This window comes from Pieris rapae, chromosome 2 (genome assembly GCF_905147795.1).
Source record: "Pieris rapae chromosome 2, ilPieRapa1.1, whole genome shotgun sequence".
In the NCBI taxonomy this organism is placed as follows: domain Eukaryota; kingdom Metazoa; phylum Arthropoda; class Insecta; order Lepidoptera; family Pieridae; genus Pieris; species Pieris rapae.
In genome coordinates this window covers 3074271-3099173 of record NC_059510.1, presented here as the reverse complement: position 1 = coordinate 3099173, position 24903 = coordinate 3074271, and the positions used below count along the sequence as shown (strand labels likewise).

Here is a 24903-nt window from a genome sequence, read left to right as displayed (position 1 = left end):
GCGGATGAATGGTCTGAGAGAGCGCTAAATTAAACTCTCGGAATAATGAAGTGGACGCATTCGTCTTCATTTGAGGATTCACGGCTTATTAGATACATATTAAGTCGTCTGCGAACTTTAGGGTCACTTGACAGTTTCCTAGTTAGGTTGTTTGACAGTTTTGGGTCTGTGATATCGGAGCATGAACCCTGAAACGACTTTTATAGGAATCTGCAATTCAGGTAAGTTTGATGTTAGGGTTGCCAACAATGATTATAATTTACATTTTATTAAAAAGTTTTAAATATAACAGTGTTCATATTATTTTTATCTAGACTAGAAACCAGCAGCAAACCCGTTACTCCGCACATCCCAGGCTCCTTCTAATACACCATCTGTATGTCGAACTAGTGCACCAGCTTGTCCAACTATTTCAGAAAACGCAGGCAACATGGCCATAACATGACCTTTATCCCTTAAATAATTTATGGTTTCTTGAGAAAATCTATTTTCAAGACGTAATATACTCGTAGGATCCATAGTAAGTGGCCCATATGCCCATCGTGGGTCGTAAACAGATTGTTGTAAATTCTTTCCTTGAACCACATATCTATGAAAAATTGCTGCTTGAGTTTGGGGTTGGCCATCTCCACCCCGAGTTCCGTACAACATAACTCTTCCATCGTTCAATATTGCAGCAGCTGGATTAAGGGTGTGAAACGGTTTTTTTCCTGGTACTATAAATCTTAAACTGTCCGGATTTAAATTAAATGAAACACCTCTATTTTGCCACAAAATACCAGTCTCGGGTAGCACAACGCCACTTCCATATTCGTGGAATATACTTTGTATAAAAGAGACTGAAAATCCTTCTTTATCCATAATACCCATCCAAATTGTGTCGCCTGGTCCATCTCCATTTCCTTCGGATGAAGCCCTTTTTAGATTTATGTGACTTGCCATTTCAGAGATATTTCTTTTCGATAGCAATGATTGAGCAGATACAGTCATATATCTAGGATCCGTTATATATCTATCACGCAATTTAAATGCCTGCTTTGTAGCTTCAACAGTGGCATGAACAAATTCACCTTCATGTTTTCCATCAATGTGCAAGTCGTCTAACATACCAAGTATGGATAGTGAAAGTACCCCTTGTGTAGGTGGTGGTAAGTTTAGTAACTCACCATGCGAATGTTGCAGTCTCAAAGGGCGACATCGTATAGCATTATAATTAAAAAGGTCGGATTCCGTTATAGGCATACCGAGAGTTTGCATATCTTGGACTATTGATTGAGCCAGAGTACCACGATAGAAGCTACTAAATCCGTTATTTACAAGATCTTTGAAAGTGTTTGCCAACTTTTTTTGATACAAAATATCCCCAGTTTTCAAAACTCTACCATTAGGAAAAAAGACCTCTTTGAATTCTCGAGTAAAATTTGTTAGCCTCGTCTTAAATATTTCATTTGCTTTTGCCTGGCTTGACGAAATTGGAAAACCGTGTTCAGAGTAGGCTATGGCATCTGATAAAAGATTAGCCACAGGCATCGGTTGATAACCAGATTCTGTTAGATATCTTAATGCCGCTTCCCAGCCTGCAACTGTTCCGGCTACCGTTATCGCAGACTTTGGACCTTTGTCTGGAATTTTATTAATGCCTTGAAAAAAGTTCAGATCAGCTAAGCTTCCTGCTGGACCAGACGCATCAATCGCTACGGGATCCCCATTTGGTGGAAGAATCAGCCAGAAACTATCACCTCCTATACTATTCATATGAGGGTACACAACAGATATCGTCGCTGCAGCGGCAACCATTGCTTCTATAGCTGTCCCGCCTTGTCGTAAAATCATTATAGCAGTTTGAGTTGCCATGTGATGCGGTGTAACCACCATGGCACTTGGTGCCATCACACTTACGTCCATGCCTCCTTCGCTCTGCAAAAATTAAATTAATTTTATTTAAGTATACAAAATAATATATAAAATAGTACCTGTAATATCTCTATAAGTAAATAACAACTGACTTGAACAAGTAAGACATTGGGTTAGATTATAGGGTAACACTAAAATATGTTACCAACCCTCCAAATTCCATCAGTAAAATAACATTATGCAATGTATTACTAGTATCGTGTAACTAATTAGATACACGACAATATGTGAAACAGAGAATATAAATTAAAAATAAACCGTACATTGACTCTCTATTAGTTTTTATTAAGTATAACACTATTTTTACTAACTACTTTTAAGAAATATAAGAATTTATTCAATCGCACAACCAAGTAGCAAGTTACTTATTCAATAAAATATATTTGAATGTATTTATAGAAGACATTCAAATACGTACATAAAAAATAACATATTTTATTTTTCTTTTTTCTTTACGTTTATGAAGCTTTACATTTAGAATACTAAAAATAATCATAATATACATAAAAACTTATATTGTTATGTGAGATTCAATCAACGCCATCTGTTAAAAGATGAATGAACCACAAGAAAAGTAAACTGTGACAGCAACCACGTTGTTATATTTGTAGACCGCGGTTAGTCTTGATAAAAAAAATAAACCATTACAAAAGATACGATCCACATAATATAACGTTTTGAAATAGCATTATTTAAATTATTACAAGATAAGATTTTTAGTAAACGTTGTATTTATTAAATTAATTGTAACGAATTAAAATTTAATAAAAAGAAATAAGTAATATAATATTTAAAGTTACCGTTTAAATATTATATTACTTATTTCTTTAGTATAATGTCTCAGTCAAATACTACGTTATAATATATTAAAATTTATCCCACTGTAAAAATAGTATATTATTAGTATATACCTTAATATTGTAATCGACCCTAATATGTTATACACAATTAACAGAATCTACACCTAACGTTGACTCGATAAAAATATGTTTTCTATTCAATAATGCAGTACCTTCAGCAACAAAAAAATAAATTTGAAATCTTAACGATTCTAAATTTATTTTTGAAGTGAAACTTCTTTAGAATCGTTGTGATTTCAAACCGGATGCAACGAAAAAGCGACAGTAAAAAGAGACAGAAACATTAATTCATATGATTTAACGTGGGAGAAAATGAGATAGATAAACTTCTTTCGAATCGTCGTGATTTCAAACCGGATGCAGCGGTAAAGAGAGACAGAAACATCAATTCATCATATGATTTAACGTGGGAGAAAATGAGATAGCAGGCATTATACAGCCTCTCTTTTCTGCCGCTTTTTCATTTGATCGAATTTCAAACTTTCGATGTTTTAGTTTTTCCCAAATTAAAAATTTATATTAAACTTATAAATTAAAATTTATCATTAAAATATACTGTTTTAAAAGAACACACACATTTAGATAATGGAAAATGATTAATTTATATATGATTAATAATAAAAAAAATGTTTTTGAAGGTTTCACTTCTACCATGTGTGAATTGCACATATGTTTTTTTTTTGATGATTGTGGGTACCGACTAGATATTTTGTTTTTAGTGAACCATTCATTTTTACCATATTATAATCTGGAGACATCTTACCGATCTTAAAACTGTGACATATTATTAATTAATGTATTCACATTAGTAAGACTAACTAACGAAGTTAAAATATAGGATCGAATAAAATGACATCATTTTAATGATATTCAAAGTGATAATCTACTTTTAATCTGCTATTAAGAACTATGTCTAATCGTAGTTAAGATTAACAATAATAAGGTCGGTCATTCACATTCTCTAGAATTAATAAAAAAATTAACAGCAGAATTGCCTTTTTTCTGTTTTTGGCTTATGTATTGGTTGGTATCAGGTATTGTTATACATTGTACCTACTTTGAATTTCCATACTATTACTCGTATAGACTAACAGTCTAGAAGTTTCGCTTTTGTAGTGTTGCCACTTACAAATACAGTATAGGATCTTGAGTACGTTTCGACATAATATTGTCTAGAGACTATTGATACAGAAAATAATACTCTTAATATTGTAAATCCTTTAAATTAATTCCAACAGCTTCTTTTGAGAAATTTAAACCTACACTCTGTGTAAATAGGAAAAATGTACATCAGATTTATGTGAAAATTTTAAGAAAATATAGGTTTGTGTCCGCTGTCAGTGGTAAATATTTTCATGTCACGAGAATGCATATTATTATGAATGACATTAAATCTCTAAAGATATTTTATTTAATAATTATGGAGAGCAAAAAATTCGACACTGAAAATACTATAGTCGACATTTTTTTTTCCAATCGATAAGTTGCTACATTCTGATCACTGCTACATCGATAACTTTGTTATGTTTCACAACACTACTTGCAAGTAGTTTTTCAATTTGGCATTTTGCATTTCTGCAACACCCGGCGGACGGTGTTTGATCATGAGTGTGTTGCGTGAACAACTAAAATAGATTCGTATTATTTTCTGTTGTTGTGACGTAATATCAAGGCAAACGAACTTTACACCGATTTTAAGTGTATTAATATTTTCTATCGAAATCCAAGGATTATTGTGTAGTGAAAAAAATCACTGTAATGTTTAATTTTTTGTCCAATTCCTTGATTACGCAGGCCAGCTGTCAAGAGGTGGGTAAGTTTATTTTAATTCTGCGGATTTTTCTATAAAAATTAACTTCTGTTTAGGTCTTATTACGTAAAATTTATTAAGGAATTAGTTTCCATTTGCAGAAACATATTGTCCTTGAGAGTTTGCCCTTGAAATTCTGTCAGCCAATGTTGGCACTCACTGGCTTCCTATTTCATGTATAATATCATCAGCAGTCGTGAAGTATACTAATTATATTATTTAATTAATTAATTATACAAAGTCCTAGTAGACTATATAGTTCTTATTAGATAATACATCCTAACCTTTATGACCTTAGACTTGCAATAAATCTATTGATGCGTCGTTCGAAACTTAAAAGACTTAGCAAATCTATTTGTTACTAAATTAATTAAATATAAGATTGCGATAAAACAAAATTTAAACTATAATTCTTTTATAAAATCAATCTCCATGAATGATGAAAATATTATATATCTGTGTATATTTTAAAGTAAACTTGATAATAATTCTTATCTCTTACGTCAACTTATTTAATTGATAACTTTAGTCTTATTCAAGTCTTTACAACAAAATGTCATCACGTCGGGTAATGTTCTAAAATTATTGCATGTTTGCTATATTCAATTTTTGTATGTGAAGAATAATGAGTATCTAAGTGGTTCAAAAATATTTTCATTTGTTGAATTTGCGAAACATAAATATCAAGTTATGAGGTTATATTCAAAGTGTTAAGTTGGCAAAGCACTTGATTAGAACTAATATCTCTTTTATATAAGTGTATGGTTGACAAGTAGGCATAATTTTATTTTCCTATCTTATAGAATCTAATATTTCTAGAATCTTATCTACAAAAAAAAATGTGATTTGGATCAATTTATTTCTTCTTCCTTAGTTTTTAATTATTAAAAGTAATAAATAATAATATGTAATTAATTAATTTCAAGTAGTGTTAGATTATGTATATAAATAATTGTCACTTGCCTTGATTCTAATTATAATATTTTTTTGTATGCTTATAATCATGTGAAGAGACAGTGACTGATAGCTTATCAGTGACTCTGCTGTGATGTTTTTATGTAACATTAAAAAAAAATATTGCATTGTATGCTTATTGCTCAATCCACTCACACACATACATTAATATTAAAATTAAATGCATGCACCACACAACAGAACAGTTTCTTTTACCATTAAAAGTTTTACTAGGTAAAACATTTCCTGCAATATTATAAAGTTTCTATTAAAAAAAATTAAACAATGTTTTAATCAAGACTTCTTGCTTCTTTCACTATTTAATCAAAGTAACTACAGTAAAAATCTGTTATAACAGCATCAAAGGGAATGCTCATAATTGGTCGTAAAAACCAATAGTCATAACAGCAATTATGTTGTTATTTAGAACGAATACAATAGAATTAAGCCGGGACCTTTGATTTTGGTCAATATAATGTTATGTTGTTCTAAACAATGATGTTGTACACGTTTTTGACTGTACACTTAACATTACTAAGCTTATAAAAATGTATAACTCAATTCATATATATTTAGAATATTATTAATGTAATACTCACAGTTAACAGCAATAATTGTTATAATAACAAAATTTAAATTTAGAATGGTAGTCATTATAAGTGGTCTGGTGGTTTTATTATAACAATATTTATATAAGATATGGTAATTATAGTCACTAATAGCTGAGATAACTTTTAAAGCCAAGCTAGTTCAAGACCAAATACTTTTGTTTATTAGTTACGATGGTATTGCCGAAAAACTTATAATTCATATCTATGGTTTTGTGATTTTTTGTTGTGTTACAATAAACTTAACCTCTTTACAGGGGGCTGGGTATTTGAAAAGAGCTGATTCAGATCGTCTTCGAGAGATTTTCTTGAAATATGCCAGTGTAGATAAAAATGGTGAAAAATATATCACCAGTGAAGATTTTGTCAGAAAATTCCTTGGACTCTTCAATGAAGGTAAATATAAATTGAAAAAATATAATAAGTCTTCAGCTTTTTATTTAGCTGTATATTATGTAGTTTATCGTATTATATAATGTTTATTCTCATTGTCATGACATTGTATTTTATGTATTTTTTGATGGGTATATATCAAGTGTAGCTGACATTAACTTAATGTATGGGTACCAGTCAGCAGAAATAATTGTCTCTGGGTCATACTAGTCAGGTTTGGTTTTATTAACGTCAATGTAGTATATTTTATGAATTAGGTATTATTTTCACTGGATTAAAACTTGCAATATTTTCTAGATGACTACAACAAAGAGTCAGTCCAGCTCATTGCTGGCATTGTGGATATGGACAAGGATGGCTTTATATCATTCTCGGAGTTCCAGGCCTTTGAGGGACTATTGTGTGTTCCCGATGCACTGTACAAAACTGCCTTCCAACTTTTTGATACTAATGGAAATGGCCTCGTTACATTTGGTAAGTTGTTTTGTGCAATCTAATTACTGAAGTGTATGTAAGGGACTAATAATTGGCTAAACCATACATACATATTTCTATTTGTGTCAGCATACAACAATTAAAAATACTATATTGTACACTTTGCAATATGTATTTTATTAAGTTTAAATAATTTAAAATATAAGATGGAGTTAAGCCCATTGTGATATTTTGTTGGTGTTCCTTAAGTAATTTTAATTATATTACTAACTATTTTTTTAATTTAATTTAAAAATAACTAATTCAAAATATAACTTGAAAATTAATATGCACAAAGAAAATATAACACAATTACAGCAACGGTACGGTTCGATTAAGTTTTCTTTTTTCACTAATTTTTTACCATAAATTTGTTGTTTTCAGAGGAGTTTGCTGATGTCATGAAAAAGACTGCGTTGTACAAGAAATTACCATTCAATATGGAGAGCACTTTCGTACGCCTATACTTTGGAAAGGTAAAAATTATTCCGAGGAAAATCTATGAAATAAATAATTTCCGTGGAAGTTTTGCGAAAATTCTAAAAATTTTTTACAGTTACATTACCCATGAAAGTCAAATATGAGAAAGCATTAAAACACTCGTAATAGTGCTTTACGACTGTATTCCCTGGGGCAAGCGATATAATATGACGCTGTCAGAGCTAAATTGCTGTCCTAAAAAGCCGAATTGTTTTTATCATCAGACAAAAAACCGCGAGGAAATTATACACTATTAAATTGAAAAAAAAAAAAAAACATTTTTTCATACTTTTTGTTAATTAATATAAACATTTATATATAAATATATTATATATATTGTTCACTTACCGTAAAATCTCGAATAACACTACGATTATTAACAGTTTATCATAAATATTATTACCATAATATACGTTATATTGCTTCAACGTGTCGTAGAAAAAAATGACATTACGATTGCGAAATCGTGTGGCTCTTAGGTCGATGACCGAGTCTTAGTTTCCTGTGCCATTACCGCTATTAACATATTTTACGAAATATAATCACATCATTTGTCTTTAATTAAATATATATAAATCTATACGTGATTTTCAAAGAGATACAGATGGATATCGAAGGAACCTTAGATAAGATTATCTTTTAATGACGTTATGAGGGTTTTGAGAGAGTCGGCCTATTGTTAATAGTTAAGCTAATCTTACGAGAAAATATTAGTGCTTGCCGGGTCTGATTATTGAAATATAGCTTTAAAAATACGATTTTTATTGCATTTACTTGAAGAAAAAAAAACGTTAGAAATTTTGTTTATTTTAGAAATGTACTCTCATATTTTTCCCAAAAGAAAAAAAGCCAAAAGATGTATAATTTCAAAATATTGTTACAAATGTGAAAACCTTCATGCAATTATGATATATGAAAAGCATACTTTACAATTTTAATTAGATCGATCAATTTAACAAAACGAAGAAGAAAAACTAATACGAGCACACGAATCGAGTTAAAAATGTATTTAATTTGCATTGGAGTAGTACTTTCATAGGAACAAATGCTATATTATGCAATAATACACGTATTAAATATTTCTTTGCCTTCTGAATTACACCATAGCTTATATATCATTTTAAAAATATTAAACAATCGTTTTATAAGTAAATGCAATACTTCTTGAACATTCCAGGACAAGAAGCGCCTAGTGACATACCCTGAGTTCAGTCAGTTCCTTCACGACTTCCACGAGGAGTATGGCGTGGAAGCGTTCAAGAAACGCGACATCAATGGCAGCGGATTCATCAGTGCTGGAGACTTCAAGGATATCATGCTCTCGGTTAAGAACCACCTTCTCACCAAGGAGATGAAAACTAAGGTTATTGAGGTGAGCGTATGGTTAATGACACAACTTTTAAGATTGAGACTGCGTGTGAAGTATGAAAGTTTCTTGGTTTTAGCTCTATGTAAGACTTAAGCTTTGGGTACTGATAGGTAATAGACTTTCGGAAAGCTTCCTAAGATGGTGCGATCAAAATTTATTCAATTATGCAATAATTTATGGATAGATTTTGGTTTTGTTTAATATTAGATCTCTTCGTGTATGTCATGTTTGCCTATAAGTGCTTGTCACATTGACAATTGTATTTAATGATTTTTTTAGCGATGTAAGCGTGGCAAGCTTGTTATCAATAAAATAAAAAAATAGATGCTAAGGTGAATCCTGATGATTAAACCAACTTGTTCAGACGCAGTTACTTTGACTTCTTATTTCCGTGTTACTGTGTATTGCGGGAAAACAATTCGTTAACATACTTGAACTAAACTAATTAAGTGTATATATGTCATTAAAAATAAATTAAATACCAATCTTAAATGATCACTTATAAGAACTGTATGAAAAGTCAAAAAGTCAACAATCATTTATTCACATAGGTAACAAAATGTACACTTATAAACGTCAAAAAAAGAAAAATACATTAAATGATTCGAATTATACATTTACACACTGCCAGTTTTCAAGTCAAGGGCGGAGAACGGAAGAGAAGAACTAAAATTTAAATATAGGAATTTAATAAAAAAAACTTTTGAGTTTGCGTAGAATTTATCCATGACCTTAGACTTATTTAAATTAAATGTTTTTCTATAATAGTCAAACAAAGTATGAATTTGCGGTTTTTATTCTATTGTCATGTTACGGCAATAAAATATAACTCGAAGTAATAACTTTTATCATTTGATATCAATATATATTTTTTTATCTATTACATAAATAATGTAGTATGGTAAGTGGTCTGAAGAGTTGTTTGGCTCATTATACAACACCGTTATAGCCTTATCATTGCACAATTTCATTGCTGAAAGTCTTCCACAGTCCATTTCATAAGGCACTTTCTTTTAGGGACTAGCAAACTGTGGAATCGGTGGAGACTTCCCTAAGAGATATGTCCTTTAACTATTCAAAGTTAGACTGTACTCCTCCCTCAAAGGCCGGCTAAAATTTAGTGTCAATGGGCTGCGATGACTGCCCTTTATGGTCGTCCCGTTGGCTCATTTGCCCCCTATAATATAAAAAATACATATTTATATATGTATTGATACGTGTACGTTTTTGAGATACCTTAGCTTCTCTTGAATTCGAATCTTACATTTTGATATTTTAATTCTTACATACATATTTGCTAATTTACGTATCTAGTACCTAGTAATACGTAAATGATTAGATTATATATTACTATTATAACTGATAAACAACATATATGTATTTCTGAAATGAAATAAATAAATACACATATTATATAAACGAAAAACGTCGTAATTCTAAGAAACAATTTACTACTACTACGACTTAATTAAAATATTTTCAGGCCTACTAGCAATTTATATAACATTTGGTATTTCTACTGATTCCGATCGATATTCGATTGTCAGAATTAATTATTTAGGCAGATAAGAGTATTGTATATATCATGTATATATCTTTAGTATAAAAATTTGCTGTAGGATTACGAAATAAATTAAGGTAAAAACTTGTACGTGTAATTTTTTTTAACAAGAATATGACAAAGAATAATTAGAGGTGAGGTGTTCAGCCTTTTGTGCTTGATACACACTGTCGACATCAGTCTAAAGCATGCTGATTTTCTCATGTTTCCCTTTCGTGTATGAATATTAAATACGCACATAGAAAGTCCATTGATGCACAGCTGCAGTTTAAACCTTAGAAATCAGGTTTGAGATTCACATACTGAAGCTACTTTGCTAACACTACTCCACGTAAATTTTGTGAAATCCAATGAAACTAATGCCCAATACGTACGATATTTATCTTAAATATATGATGTGACGTGGTCCCTCTTACATATAACCTTTCTAATAAATACTTAGAGATCACGAATAAAGAAAATACACCATCGGTTTGTCATTTGTTTTCGATTTAAAACTTTAAATATGGATTAAATAACAATAGATTATGACATGAAAAAATACATGACATGGAACACATTGAGTTTCATCATCGGACGTCGAGGCAGAATACGAAATTCTACCCGTATAACACCTCGACGTCCGTTGTTCCACAACTGAGCGCTTTTCAAGGCAGTTTTTGCCTCACACCATCACTGTGTGAAACCAGCTGCCCACTAAAGTATTTCCGAAACAATTCGACTTGAAAAAGCGTATCAATTATTTAAAGGCCAGCAATGCACTTGCGAGCCCTCTGGCATTGAGAGTGTCCATGGGGGGCGGTATCACTTAGCATCAGATGCGTTTCCTGCCCGTTCGCCCTAAGTTCCATAAAAAAAAATTGAGTTTGCTTTACTTTAACGAAAGTATAATTTAAGTTACTTTAATGATATTATATACATTCCAGGCGTCAGGCTTCCCTCAAGGCGAGAGGAAAATCAGTTTTCCATATTACATGGCGTTCAATTCCCTTCTTAACAACATGGAGCTGATCAAACGAGTATACTTGAACGCAACGAACGGACATCGAACTCAGGAAGTTACGAAGGAGGAGTTTCTTCATTCAGCACAAATGATGAGCCAGATCACGCCTCTAGAAGTAGATATATTGTTCACCTTGTGTGACCTGATACATAAAAGCAATGGGTGAGTTGAAAAAATTAATCTCTATTGAAATTTGAAATAATCTCGTATTCTACTTGACTAGAGAATGTCACAATGATTCTATAAACGATATAGAAAAAATCATCACAGTAATCATTCATACTGTACTATAAGCAGAAGTTAACGAGGCACCTCGCTGTAATGACGTCATAGTGATGTACTAACTGCATAAAAAATTCAAACAGTCTTTAAGGCCCCTCGACACTCGCGATAGTAGGTATCTATTAATTATTTATAATATCAACGGTTATCAATAATTATTAAATGTAGGTAGTATATTTTTTGGTAACAGTTCCGACAAAATAAAAAAGTACAGATATCGTTAAAATCGCCTGTTATTCACTGATCTGGCTAACAATAATAACAACGAAAGAAAAACACAACTCGCGTAACGGTAATTAATTTACTGATCGTACTATGGCGTCAAGGGCGAGAGGGGTAGGCTGTGAGGTGTGGTGGGAGGGGAAGCACAAACCACGCTGGTGCCAAGTTTATTTCTGCGTGTAGAAAGAAAACATGTTTATTAGGAAGAATACAAATACATACAATCACTACACTAGAGCCGAGTCCTTACCAGTGATCCCGAACTCAATATTGAGTTTATGTTGCGCGCGTCACAAGGTGGGATCAGTATCACTGTCGTTATTGTTACATATGGTCTCTGGCAGGAACGTCGTGTAGTTTACACACACACACATGTTGAATGTGACACAATCTAACAAATTACGTCTTTGACTCCTTTAAAGTAAATTATAATTGATTGAGAGGTCAACAGAATTACGGTGTCATATGATACGTTACTTTGATTAGATTTAATCCTAAATGATAGTGTTTTAACCTGTATAAAACTAATGAGCTTAATTATAAGTAAATAATGAACACGTGTAAAATCTAATCCATGTCTTTATCTAATCCATAAAATGAGTTTAACCTAATCAGAAATATCAATATAATTAATATGAATAGTGTTAGAGAAGAAAAACGGTTGGCATGTACCTACGATAAACGAACCATTAACTAATGAATTATGACTATTATTATGAGAGACATGGAATGTCTGGCAAACTATATAGTTTGCTAGCTGTGCACTGCTGTTGTACCGTTGACTGCGTCATAGAGTGATGTTATAATAGACTTCTTCAATAAACGGACTATTTAGAACAAACGCGTACAACCAAACTTGAAAGCTCCCAAAATAAATACATTTTTCCCGTTATTACAACCTAAAAATAACCCATTTTCATATTGTTTCTTTCTACTAATAATTGAGTAACATTATACGCTACGATCTCCCACTCGTACGCTGAAGAAAAACATCGTTAGGAAACCGAAGCATTCTTTACTAATGTTCTTACTGGTTTTTTGTATGGATTTCCGAACAAATCATTCTAACAAATGTATAAGGTGCTGCCTACTTTTAATATGCATTAGTTCACTACGTAGATAACGTAGTAAGTACCGAGGATAAGTATACCGATACTATATTTTTCGTCAAATATTATCATTCATTCGCCTTTGATGACCTTTAAGAATTCCAATGTCAATGTAAAGTGACAGCGACTACCCTACCCACCAACTATGTACACAAACATGATAAAAGTTTACTTATCTTTTTTATCTGAAATTTTACACACGGCGTAATACGTAGTATCATAGTCAAGATTATTCGATAGATTGTATTAACGAACGCATTATCGCTGTCGCTATAGGAAGTTACACACTTAGGTCTCTGACAGGAACGTCGTTTTGTTCACACACACACACACACACACACATCTTTAAGTGGTCAGCCGTCGGTGTCTGACACACGTCGACGTTTTTGGGTTTTAGGCATGCCGGTTTCCTACAATAGGCAGTCCATCACAGCCGGGTTCGAACCTAACACCGCAGGGATGATTTTCACAGACATTTCCGTTCAGTTTTAAAATAAAAACCACATTTGAAAATAGAGTTTTGAAATTGTAATAGTGATTTAGCAAAAACATAATCTATGAAAATAGAGTTTTGGAATTTTAATAGTGATTTAGCAAAAACTTAATTTATTTATATTTCTGTATTTGTTACCTGATATTTTTTTAGAACCTCAATTATTTTACACTTGATGAGGTGGCATCATTTGTTACTAATATAACACATCAAACCCAATTACACTAATGTACATACTTGATTTTGAACTACAGACAGAATAAAATATAATATAAAATTTATGTGTAACAATATTTTTTTATTACGTACGTATTTTGTGCATAGCCCTACGACAGTATCAACATCGCTGGTGCAGGAAACAAATGCAACGAGACATTCAGGGTTCGATGCCTGTGTGAAAAAAGTTTGTTAAAAGCTTAATGCACATTTTAATAACTTACACGCATTAGGAAATGTTCGTTGAAAATCCATGATGAATGGAAAAAGGTTTTGTGGTGAAGACTTTTAAATCCGTCATTAACTCAGAAATAGCATGGATTAGTTCTTCATAATGCACTTCCTCACTTATTTTCTGTGACTTTAGTTATTTTTTTAGTTTATTTTGCGTCTAACCAATGATATACCTTACTTCTACAACAAGTAGGTATGGTACAATTGTTATGAACAGTATTTTACTAGCAGGAAATTTATAATATTTTGCCTGGACAGGCTTAGAATGTCGGTAATTTGTTTTGGTCAAATTGTGAACTGTTCTTTTTATTCATGATTTTTTAGCTTTTGGTGCGTTAAAAAAAATTATGAGAGTATTTTTTAAATAAACTTTATTTAACTAGTCAATGCGCTATAATACAACATTCAATGTATTAAATATCTTTTTTCTATTGTAATGTCATATTTTCTACAAACGTAGAATAAGGCGAAAGATAAAAAAATTAAAAAGATTTGTATCTTGTTACGCCAAAGAAGTATTACTTCTAAGGCGTGTACATAAGTACACATATTTTTTTTATAAAAAAAGAGAATATATGACGAAACGGCGGCTCATTCTGCATCTTTTGTCTAATACGCGTTGACACACGAAATGATAATATTAGTTCTGTTTCTCCATTCAAACGCCGGGTTTGGTCTTTCGGCTGTCGTACATTCATGTCCCCTTGACCATTTCACGAAATAAAACGAGCCTATCATTTGAATCCCGATATTTAAAATATACCCGAGAAGTATTGCTGTTAATGAGTTCGTAAACATTTCTTTTTTTAACAGACGCATAGTGTACAACGACTTAAACACGATAACCCCAGAGCAGTACTTCAAGCAAGTGACAAGGCGTGTTGCGGAGATCAAGGCTGTATCGGTAAGTAAAACCTAATTAATACCTTATTTATACTGGGTCGAATAACTTTGGGTTATCGTAATCATCGCTGTGTAGGAAATTTTGATTCGGAAACATCACTAACTGATCGCAATGTATTCTCTTTTCAATGCTCCAAGGAGGAGGTAAATAACTTAAGAAGGCCTTTTCGATTTGTAAACTTATTCGGATGCATTCTGGTGAGTAGACCACTGAAGTTATGATGTTTCTTTCTTTTGTCAGTGAGATTTTAGTCCTATTACTATATCATTGATAAATCAATGTTTATATTCATAACTTCTAAGTTAGGCACTGAAATCTCACAACTTTACCACTCTTCAGCGATGAGAATTAATTTCAAATTTATTTATGGAAATTGCAACTATAACAGGGTACATAAATATACAAAATATAGATATGTCGCAGTAAAGTAGTTAAATCAGAGAGTGAATTGAATCTCTAGACAGTTAATTAAAGATCGATATTCAATCAAGTCACTAGCATTTTGATTTAAATAACTCGGCATCAAAACGTTTAACTATCTGTCCGACCGAAAGCCAGCGTGTTGATTAAAAATGGAAAACAAGACTCCGCCATAATTATTTCATTTGTTATTGTTAATAAATACAGATTATAAAATTTCGACAGTGGGCTACGGTAGTCGTAAAGTATTTGTTTCGATCCATGAAAATATGTACACTCAAATCATATACAATGGAACACTACATTGAAACCTTTATAGAACAAATTGCAGATATTAAATAGCTATCATAACACACTATAGTAAAACCAAACAATTTTATGCGTACCAACCTAAAGAAATGATACAAAAGAATCGATAAGTCTCTCAAAAAATGAAGGGGTCGGATACAGTACTTTTTTATAAAAATCCAGCGAAATATAGCAACCACTACCTTTAATAGTTATATACAAAAGTTGTCCAGAATATCTAAACAAGCTATTGATGCATGAGCAATGCCAAGAATGCTATGATGACGCGTCAAAGTCCCCACCGCATTTAAAACACTTGCAGCATCAGTTTGAATGGCTGGTACATCCTAAAATAATCTATAGTCTTGGTTCTTATCACTTCTCAAAATCTCATTTCTATCCGGAATACGTACGTACTCGTACAACGAAAGAGATATAAAATTAAATGCATGGATAAAACTAAAAATAATAAAAAATTAAGATTTAAACCAAGGCTATTTTACGATATCACATTTAACAAAAACCTTGACCATTTTGTCTTTTTCACAAGCTATTTTACACTCGGAATTTAAGTACTACACGCAGATGTTAACTAGGCACCTCGCTGTAATGACGTCATGTACTAACTGCATAAAAAATTCAAGTAATCTTTAAGGCCCTTGACACTCGCGATAGTAGGAAGTACATTCCACGCAGGTGCCAAGTTGTTTTGTGCGTGTAGTATTTGTATAAACAATTTAGCTTGCAAATCCATACGATGCACGTTTTCCTTTGAATTATGCGTTGAGGCAGGTCATGGCTTGGCCCGATTTCTATATCAATCGTTATTGTTAAGAGTAGTAGTGACATTGTTTTTTTTAAATATTTGTTGTACCTAACTTGTTCTTTGACCACGACATTTGTGTCAATGCATATTTCACCTTCTTTTATTGTACTTATGTACTTACTTTATGTACTTAAATGTATGCAATAAGCCGTCTATGCTTGTTTCAGAGCCCCGAAGAAAGAAGTGTACTAATTCAAATATTGGAGAGCACCTACAGATTCACACTCGGTTCATTTGCTGGTGGTAAGTATGACAAAATTTGTAAACTTATTTATAGAAATTTATTATTTGAAATCACGTCATACACGTCAAATTTCTAACTTTTATTTTGTAGGTTAATTTATAAGAGCGTACACTACATATAATATTATGTACATTAATTGTAATCTTAAAAGGTTGAAAGGGGCGGGGCGTGGGGGTTTGTCGCCAAAAATCACGAAAAATCACAAGGGGGAGAGGGGCTATAACGTACGACAATGTACATTTAATATGTTCATGTTCTAATGCAATATGTCTTTCGCATGATTACACCATTCCTTTATTATTATTTTTATGCCAGTCAAAATGAACCGGAAATCTTTCTGTCTGGACATTTTTATCTTGGCCCTTAATTTTCTAGAATACGATTAGATTATACTTTATATTGGTATAAAGGTATTGATTAAACACAAAATTTCAGTTAGGAGTAAATTCCTCATATAACTGGTTTAAGTCCTGTAACGAAGATGATTTATTATTTTGGATAAAATTTTATAGCTTTGGGAGCAACAGCAGTCTACCCAATAGATCTTGTGAAGACTCGTATGCAGAACCAACGCACGGGTTCGTTCATTGGGGAAGTGGCGTATCGTAACTCCTGGGATTGCTTCAAGAAGGTCATCAGGCACGAAGGTGTCTTTGGACTGTATCGAGGTCTGGTTCCGCAGCTTATCGGGGTCGCTCCAGAGAAAGCTATAAAGTTGACTGTGAGTAACATTCAGCCTCATTAAGTCTAACGAATAAAACTAGATTCATAAAAGGGTTTAGGTTAATCTATCGGTATTCTAATCGAAAATTATGCTAGCTGATTTGGTCTCGATTCTGCAGAGGTACAACATATCTTTGGCATGACTCCACAGTTTCAAACTAACACAGACACAGCACACGTTTATACTCTCACCCACACTCTCAAATGTGTATTGCTATTTATACCCATGTGTGCATATATACTGTACATTGTATGCACACGGGCATAGCCATAAAATAAATAAATCAATGGCGCTACAACCTTTATACACCGCCTCAGATTTCTGCATCTGTTTCATGATCATTTGTTGATCTAATAGGCAAGATATATGATTGTTTTGCTGACATTTTATAAGATGTTTAACAAACTTCGTGAAAAGCTAAAGGACGTTCCGTATATACTTCTTCGTACAAGTAGCGGCATGAAACTCTAGCGCTGACCGTTTTTGCGCAGAAGTAAAAAATAAGGTACCTGAGGGGGGCTAGCGGAATGAAGAGCATCGATTGGCTCTCCAGTCGCATTCCGGCCCCCGCACCACAGTACACATGCGCAGCTATCCCCTCCACATATCGGCCAGCGCTAGACTTACGTGCCTACAGTAATATTTATAATTCATTATTGTACTTCGATATGGCCTGAGTAATTTTTTTAAATTATTTAATTAATTATTAATTTAATAAATTTAATTTTATTAAAAAAAATTTTTTTAATAAACTTTATTATAAATGGTCCAAGACTTTTAATTGTAGTGTAAAATGCGCCTTATAAATTTGAATTTGTTTTCAGGTAAATGACTTAGTTCGAGACAAATGTATGGATAAGAATGGCAACCTAACATTGTACGCTGAAATTATTGCCGGAGCTTGTGTAAGTTTATTTCATATTTTGTTATAAACAAAATTAGATCTTTACTAACTTATAATTTCCACGTATTTGTAATTTTACCTTTAATGTAACTTTTAATGATTTTAAAGAATATTTTTTAGTGAAAATTGTTAACGAAACGAAAAAACTTAACGATTTACATAGCATAAGTTTTTAATCGTATCAACGTGAGCTAGAAAAATGTTTTGGTCCCTTAATGGAATCTTAAACGGGCAATTTACCCTTCAACTAAATAAATAGACTATTTACATGTATGATTATTTATATGTATTTTAATATTTTTTAGGCTGGTGGTTCGCAAGTAGTGTTCACAAATCCCTTAGAAATCGTAAAAATTCGTCTACAAGTAGCGGGTGAAATCGCCGGTGGCAGCAAAGTACGGGCTTGGAGTGTTGTGAAAGACCTCGGTCTTTTTGGCCTCTACAAAGGCGCCAAAGCCTGCCTGCTCCGTGACGTACCCTTCAGCGCTATCTACTTCCCTGCGTATGCGCATTGCAAGGTATCGTTTTTATGTTAATATATCTGCTGTCTTAATTTTAGCTCGTCTTTAATTTAAAGGTGAATAACATTTGGAAGTCAACGATACAAACGCAATGTCAAAATTCGTATTGTGTTCAAAACCTAAACACATTAGTAAATTAAGTTTTTTTTTCTCTGCGGTAATTTGCAATCAGCCCTAAGGCTATGAGCGAATTTGTTCTTTGGATTTGTCATGTGGAGTGACTTCCCATTGGTAGCATCTACTCATCTTCTGCCTAGAGCTACTGTCGGTCTTCTAATTAAGTATTAAAAATTAAGTAAGAATTAAATTTCTTATTAGTCTAAAGATAGCCTAGTTCGAAAAGTTTCATTATGTTGGTTAGTAAAGACAAATGTATAAAAAAGGGTTCAAACCTCCCAAATTATATATGTTGTATATTAATACTACATACATATTCATTAAACTTTGTTACAATATTAGCATGCATTTTATCATACATATTTCGTATATCGATTTAGGCTCATTTCGCTGATGAGAACGGCTACAACCACCCGTTGACGCTGCTCGCGGCGGGTGCTCTTGCGGGCGTGCCCGCTGCCTCGCTCGTCACGCCCGCTGACGTCATCAAGACACGACTACAGGTGCGAAATCATAATTATAATTCTTACGAAGACTGGGTGACGGAAATGTTTCTCGATTATTCTGCAACTTAGAGGCGTTTTCAGCAAATTTAAATATTATCCGACCGTTTCAAGAAAAGCTCTATTATAGAAGAAATATTTGAATTTACATACACAAGTTATTAATGCTGTTTTTTGTGTATTTCTCAGCGTAATTTGTTTTTTTTACAATTAGAGTCCTCGTTAATTAAATTCTAAGAACCCTTGAAGAAATTCACGACGTTTATCCGATATCTTACCTGGGTAATAATAACCTTACTACAGTAGCTAGCCTGCAATGTCTCTCCATAATCAGTAACTATAACGCGATTTTTCTAGAATTTATAAGAACTGTGATTTTAATATTTCAAGAAACAGCTCTAGGTAATTCTACCTAAGGAATCCCCCTAGAAAATATACCTATCCAGGCTACAAGGGAATTGTTGAGTCGGACTTACGTCCTTGGTTTACTTTGCTTCGAAGTTGTCTATGCCCACATCCACGCTTTTATATTAGGAAAACACCTTATACTTAATAGGATTCCTGCTCAATCTTATTTTAAAAAAATATTGTAGGTTGTAGCTCGATCGGGTCAGACGACGTATAACGGAGTTATAGATGCAACAAGGAAGATATGGGCTGAAGAAGGTGCAAGAGCTTTCTGGAAGGGCGCAGTGGGTAAGTGTCTCTATAAAATTATTTTATTTACACAATTTTATTTCACTTCGACTACAAAAGTATATAAACCAAATCGGGAAGAATGATAACAAGAATAAAATCATTTTTAATTTGATGGACACTGATGCCTGACCGTTGACTATTCAAAGAAACGCAGCCATCGTTTATTTATTTACACCATCTTAATACACTTTATTATTATTAAAACTTTATTAATTTCTTCCGTTTTAAGTGCAAATCAAGTTTTTTTTTATTTATATTTTAGTGAAAGAATATATTAGTTATTTTTCATATTTTACCATGTCTTCAGCAACATTCATCCAGTTTCCCCAGCCCATATTATTATGTCATCTGTCCATCCTTCCTTTTGTTGTCCTATACATATCTTTCCACTAGGTCCACTCCATTGTTTTTTCGATTTTTCATCATTTATCCCGCGATATTTTCTATACTCTTAGAGTCCTTTAGATATTCGCTTCTCTATGTATTGGCTTACTTGAGGTGGATTTCCAGTATTTTAAGTCGAACTAATATATTTTTTCAGCGCGTGTGTTCCGTTCGTCGCCTCAGTTCGCCGTCACGTTGGTCACGTATGAAATATTACAGCGTCTCTTCTATGTCGACTTTGGTGGAAGGCAAGTTTTATATTTTTTGATCTTCATATCTTTAAACTAACCTTTTATATACATACATACATAGACAATAATCGAATATCGCTACAACCCTCTTGGCCTCCGATTGCATACGTTTCGTATGTTTCTTTTCGATATTTTCTTTTACCGTATGAGCGTGTTTGATGGGCACATAGACAAATACATTACGTTTTGAAGTGAAACTTCTTTTGGTGTATGAGGGTAAAATTTTCACGAATGAAACGTCACGAAAATGTGCAGCGTTTTTGTCGAAAAAAAGGAGAGCTATTCAGACCGAATGAAAGGGAAATCGAGACAAAATACACGCTATTGGTTGATGTATTAGTTTAGTAATTACATATTAGAACTTTAGATGGCATTTCTATTGCATAAAGTCTTGTGCAGTAAACGCAATTTTTTTATTTATTTATTTTATTATTAGCACATATACAGTGTGTAAATAGTGTGATCATCTATTGGGGCTTTTTACCTTAGTAATAATTAATGTACAAAGTTTCACTTCTGACGTGTGTAGTTTGTACGCACGCATTTTTTATATTAAATATTATGGGAATTAATTTTGATTATATAATAATTATCAGTTACATATTTTAACAAGGTAAATTTACGTTAAATTAAATATTAATATCTAAACCGAGTAAGTATTACTGCCTTTTTTAATATGTATTGCGTATGTGTATGTACCTCATACTATGTATTAATGTCATAGGATACATTTTAAAAGGCAGTAAATATATGATTCTTCAGACGAACGTTGAATGTTTTTAATACCTAATTATCATTTACAGTCGACCAGCCGGTTCTGAGCTAACAGTGGCCACTCCAGTGGAAGAAGCGACGAAGAAGCCGCACCACATCGGAGGTTATCAAGTAGCAACGCCTATTCTCACCGGCCTAGAGACTAAATTCGGAATCTCATTGCCGAGATTCTCCTACCCCAAGGCGCAGTAATTTCAGATGAAGTATTCTTAGCAGTCAAAATACATTGGGTCTACCATGGCAAGTACCAAACGTTTCTTTTTTCTTGGGGGCATATGTTACGCGCCCCGCCACGCTATCAGCCGTTGAAATCCCTGGCCCAACAATGTGGAATAGACCTTGGCAAAGTAAGGGATGTACTCACATCGCCCTCTAAGCGGGGGGAGGTCGGGTGCAATGCGACAAGTTTCAAACAGGACAACTTTCTTTAATTGGTCCTTCGTTGTCTGGGCTGGGGAGCGTTCGAGTATTACGTCACGCATATTGATCCCCCCCCCCCCCATATAACGCGCTGTAACGTTTTCAAACCCAGTAACTGTTTATACCAAAGTATTACCAATTTGTCGTGAAATTACCATATATATATATATATATATATATATTAGAAAGTCAAAAATAATATAAAACAATAACTAGCTATTGTAATTCAAGCCTCGTAACGTACAAGAGGTATTGACCCCCCCCCCCCTAAATTCTACGTGTAATTAGTCACTGGTTGGTAACGAAACGTTTTACTATTGGATATAGAAAAACATTACGGCGCGTTACCAGGGGAAGGGGGGGTATCAAAATACGTGACGTAATACTTGAACGCTCCCAAATTATTTATAACACAGATTATTATTAATTTAAAGAACGGTCACGTTTTAACACACTTTCGATAAAAATACCTTTTTTTATAAAAGTTGACATTTTTTTCGTTGTAATAAATTGATTTTGATACATTTCTATAGTCCTTGGGGAAACATCAAGTTTTCACGACTTAATTAGGATTTTAGTAATCCCGGATGAGGGATATATTTTTCAAATAATTATCTTTCTTTCCAATTCAATCAGTTTTGTTCCAATGTTATAATGTATTTTTTTAACTTTTTTTAATAGTAAGTTTTTACGAATATCAAAACAAAAATCGTGATTTTAAAGAAAAATATATCCTTTTATCTTTAGTTAATTTCGGAGTTATTCACTGCCTGTGCGTGTGTGCGTATCAATTCATTTAGCGAATTCTCGAATCGATAAGTTAGCACATTAATGAGAGAATTAATTGGTTTTGAAGCAATCGTAAGCAATATATTTGTATAACTGGGAAAGTTAATGTATAATTGTATATTTCCCAAAGTAGCTCGCAATCAGAAACTATTTTTTATATGTGGTACTATAGTACGGTATTTTTTATTTAAGCCCTGTATGAAGCTATATAATTCTCCGCTTTGATATTTTATCGTTCAGTACCAAATCATGCGCACCTCGCAGCATTTTGATATCTAAAGCCGATATTTTGATATTTCATATATTATTTGCCATTTTTTATATTTCTTTTTAGCACTAAGAGTACATCTAAAATCGACTATTTATTGTTTTTTTTTATATTCGATGCCGTCACTGCTTAGATAGAGAATTATACGCAATACAATATTTTTTTGAACGATATTTTGTAGTTGCTTTGTAAAGGTTTACCATTCGTATATACAATGGAATTTTTGAGGTGTATTCGTTTGCACGAAAGCACAAATTGTTTTCAAGAAATTTGGGTTTTGTAATTAATTGCTATAAATTAAACTGTTTCACGATATTGTGCTTTAGTGTGACGATGAAATATCGAGTCTGTATGGACAATATCAGAAGCGAATTAAAATGTGGTACAAAATTACCTAAAGCAGTATAAAGACGAGATTATTCTGTAGTTAGACTTATTTAATACTTATTAAATGTTATAGCTTGGGTGCATCCATAGATATGCAGTCGATCTGATATAGATAAGAAAAAAATATTTTATTACCCGCACTGAATTTTACAGAAATAATTATCCTGTCTTAGATTTAAATTAAAGAAAAGAAATGGGATGGAATTGTTATTGCGTTGTATAACGAATTCGAAAGAAATTTATTGGAGGGCAAGCCAACTTATTTTCCATAATATCCATCTTAGTCGGGATCACTATAATTGTATTTAGAAGTTTATACCGAAATAACAACGTTATTCATAATAATTCGAAAAAAGAATGTTTAGACACTTGAAAATATAGCAATAGACTATATAGTGTGACGTCATGTTACACCGACAATTTAAAATTAAATACCAATAATTTCTCGCCATCTTAACACTTTCATAGTCTAGCACTATTTTTTTAATAATACGAAATTATGTACAGCAATAAAATCCTATTGATTATTTTATTCATTAAAATATTTAATATAAACAAAATGTATTTTGAATATATTAATTGGTTTAAATGCAATTTTGTAATATAACAATTGAAGTTTGCTAGTATTAGAGTTAAGAGCGCCATTTGAACTTTTAAAATAGTCTAATTAACGGAGGCGTGGCTAGAATTTACATATAGTTAAGAGTATGAGATACTCTTATAAAAATTTCCTTCACTATGGATGACCCGCAGTGCACAATTTCATTATTAAAATACATTTTAAAATATAAGCTATAATGTTGTTAAACAACTTTGTATAAAACATAGAATTAACGACAAGTGATAGAATCCGACGTGACTAGATACTATATTTATTGAAATTGTACATTTTTGTGTTAACAATAAATCATGTCTGAATATTGTGTTTTTATTTTGAAAACCTGACTGACATTCAACATAGCAATCCCAAACTATGATGATGAAAAAAGAACTAATTTATAGTGTCAAATTCACCCAATTTGAAATCCATCATTGAAATTGTATTTGTTTTATAGAGGACTTCTTACAAAACGATCCATCCAAGATGGCGTTTGCGTCTTTAAGGGTTACAAATCCTTCAGAGATGTTAGTTTTAAGCAGCACCAACATATCGGTTTCCATACCTTGATAGTACTTTAGCAATACAATACTATATAAAATCAAAGAATGTGTTTCCGTTTTTAGTTATAACTGCAGTAATCGACATAATAGAGATTTTCACTCATAAATAGAAAAAAAACTTATTATCCCTTTTGTTTCCTACTGTGGAACTTTATAAAAACAGTTATGTATTTACAGTTCGACAGCGTTTATCTTATACACTGGTCTCAAGCAATATTTGCTGGTATTCTTCGATACCACTATACTTATTGGACAAACGTCACAAATACAGCGTTTGTAAGACCCCTAATTTTTTCCAATCCAAATTTTTTAACGTTAATTCCGTTTTTAACCAAAC

General features: G+C 32.5%; 2 protein-coding genes across 8 annotated transcripts; one reads left to right on the top strand and one right to left on the bottom strand.

Annotated features, from left to right (window-relative positions):
- Positions 1-252: 252 nt before the first annotated feature.
- LOC110995311 (oxamate amidohydrolase proenzyme) lies at positions 253-7932 on the bottom strand. Of its 2 annotated transcripts, none has more exons than XM_022262402.2 (2): positions 7842-7932; positions 253-1917 (listed from the first exon to the last, which is right to left on the bottom strand). In XM_022262402.2, exon 2 carries the CDS (start codon positions 1903-1905, stop codon positions 316-318), a length of 1590 nt encoding a protein of 529 aa, XP_022118094.2. In that variant the 5' UTR covers positions 1906-1917; positions 7842-7932; the 3' UTR covers positions 253-315. The 2 variants fall into 2 exon arrangements, with proteins under 2 accessions (XP_022118094.2, XP_022118093.2); XM_022262401.2 differs by lacking the exon at positions 7842-7932 and adding an exon at positions 6138-6214.
- Positions 4335-24325, top strand: LOC110995310 (calcium-binding mitochondrial carrier protein Aralar1). 6 transcript variants are annotated; one of them, XR_006750637.1, is made up of 17 exons: positions 4335-4583; positions 6404-6542; positions 6837-7013; positions 7398-7489; positions 8671-8865; positions 11350-11588; positions 13857-13913; positions 14796-14886; positions 16588-16663; positions 17177-17385; positions 18213-18293; positions 18598-18810; positions 19311-19433; positions 20027-20129; positions 20674-20764; positions 21571-21819; positions 21948-24325. XR_006750637.1 is itself a non-coding variant. In XM_045631102.1 (17 exons), exons 1-16 carry the CDS (start codon positions 4533-4535, stop codon positions 21731-21733), a joined length of 2100 nt encoding a protein of 699 aa, XP_045487058.1. In that variant the 5' UTR covers positions 4335-4532; the 3' UTR covers positions 21734-21778; positions 21906-24325. The 6 variants fall into 6 exon arrangements, 5 of the variants coding, with proteins under 5 accessions (XP_045487058.1, XP_022118088.1, XP_022118092.1 ...); XM_045631102.1 differs by having other exon boundaries at positions 21571-21778; positions 21906-24325; XM_022262396.2 differs by having other exon boundaries at positions 21571-24325.
- Positions 24326-24903: the final 578 nt, after the last annotated feature.

Coding starts and splice junctions, on each gene's coding strand:
- LOC110995310 (XM_045631102.1), top strand. CDS start 4,533: ATGTTTAATTTTTTGTCCAATTCCTTGATTACGCAGGCCAGCTGTCAA. Junction 7,490..8,670: donor TACGCCTATACTTTGGAAAG/GTAAAAATTATT, acceptor TGAACATTCCAG/GACAAGAAGCGCCTAGTGAC. Junction 14,887..16,587: donor CGGAGATCAAGGCTGTATCG/GTAAGTAAAACC, acceptor TGCTTGTTTCAG/AGCCCCGAAGAAAGAAGTGT.
- LOC110995311 (XM_022262402.2), bottom strand. CDS start 1,905: ATGGACGTAAGTGTGATGGCACCAAGTGCCATGGTGGTTACACCGCAT.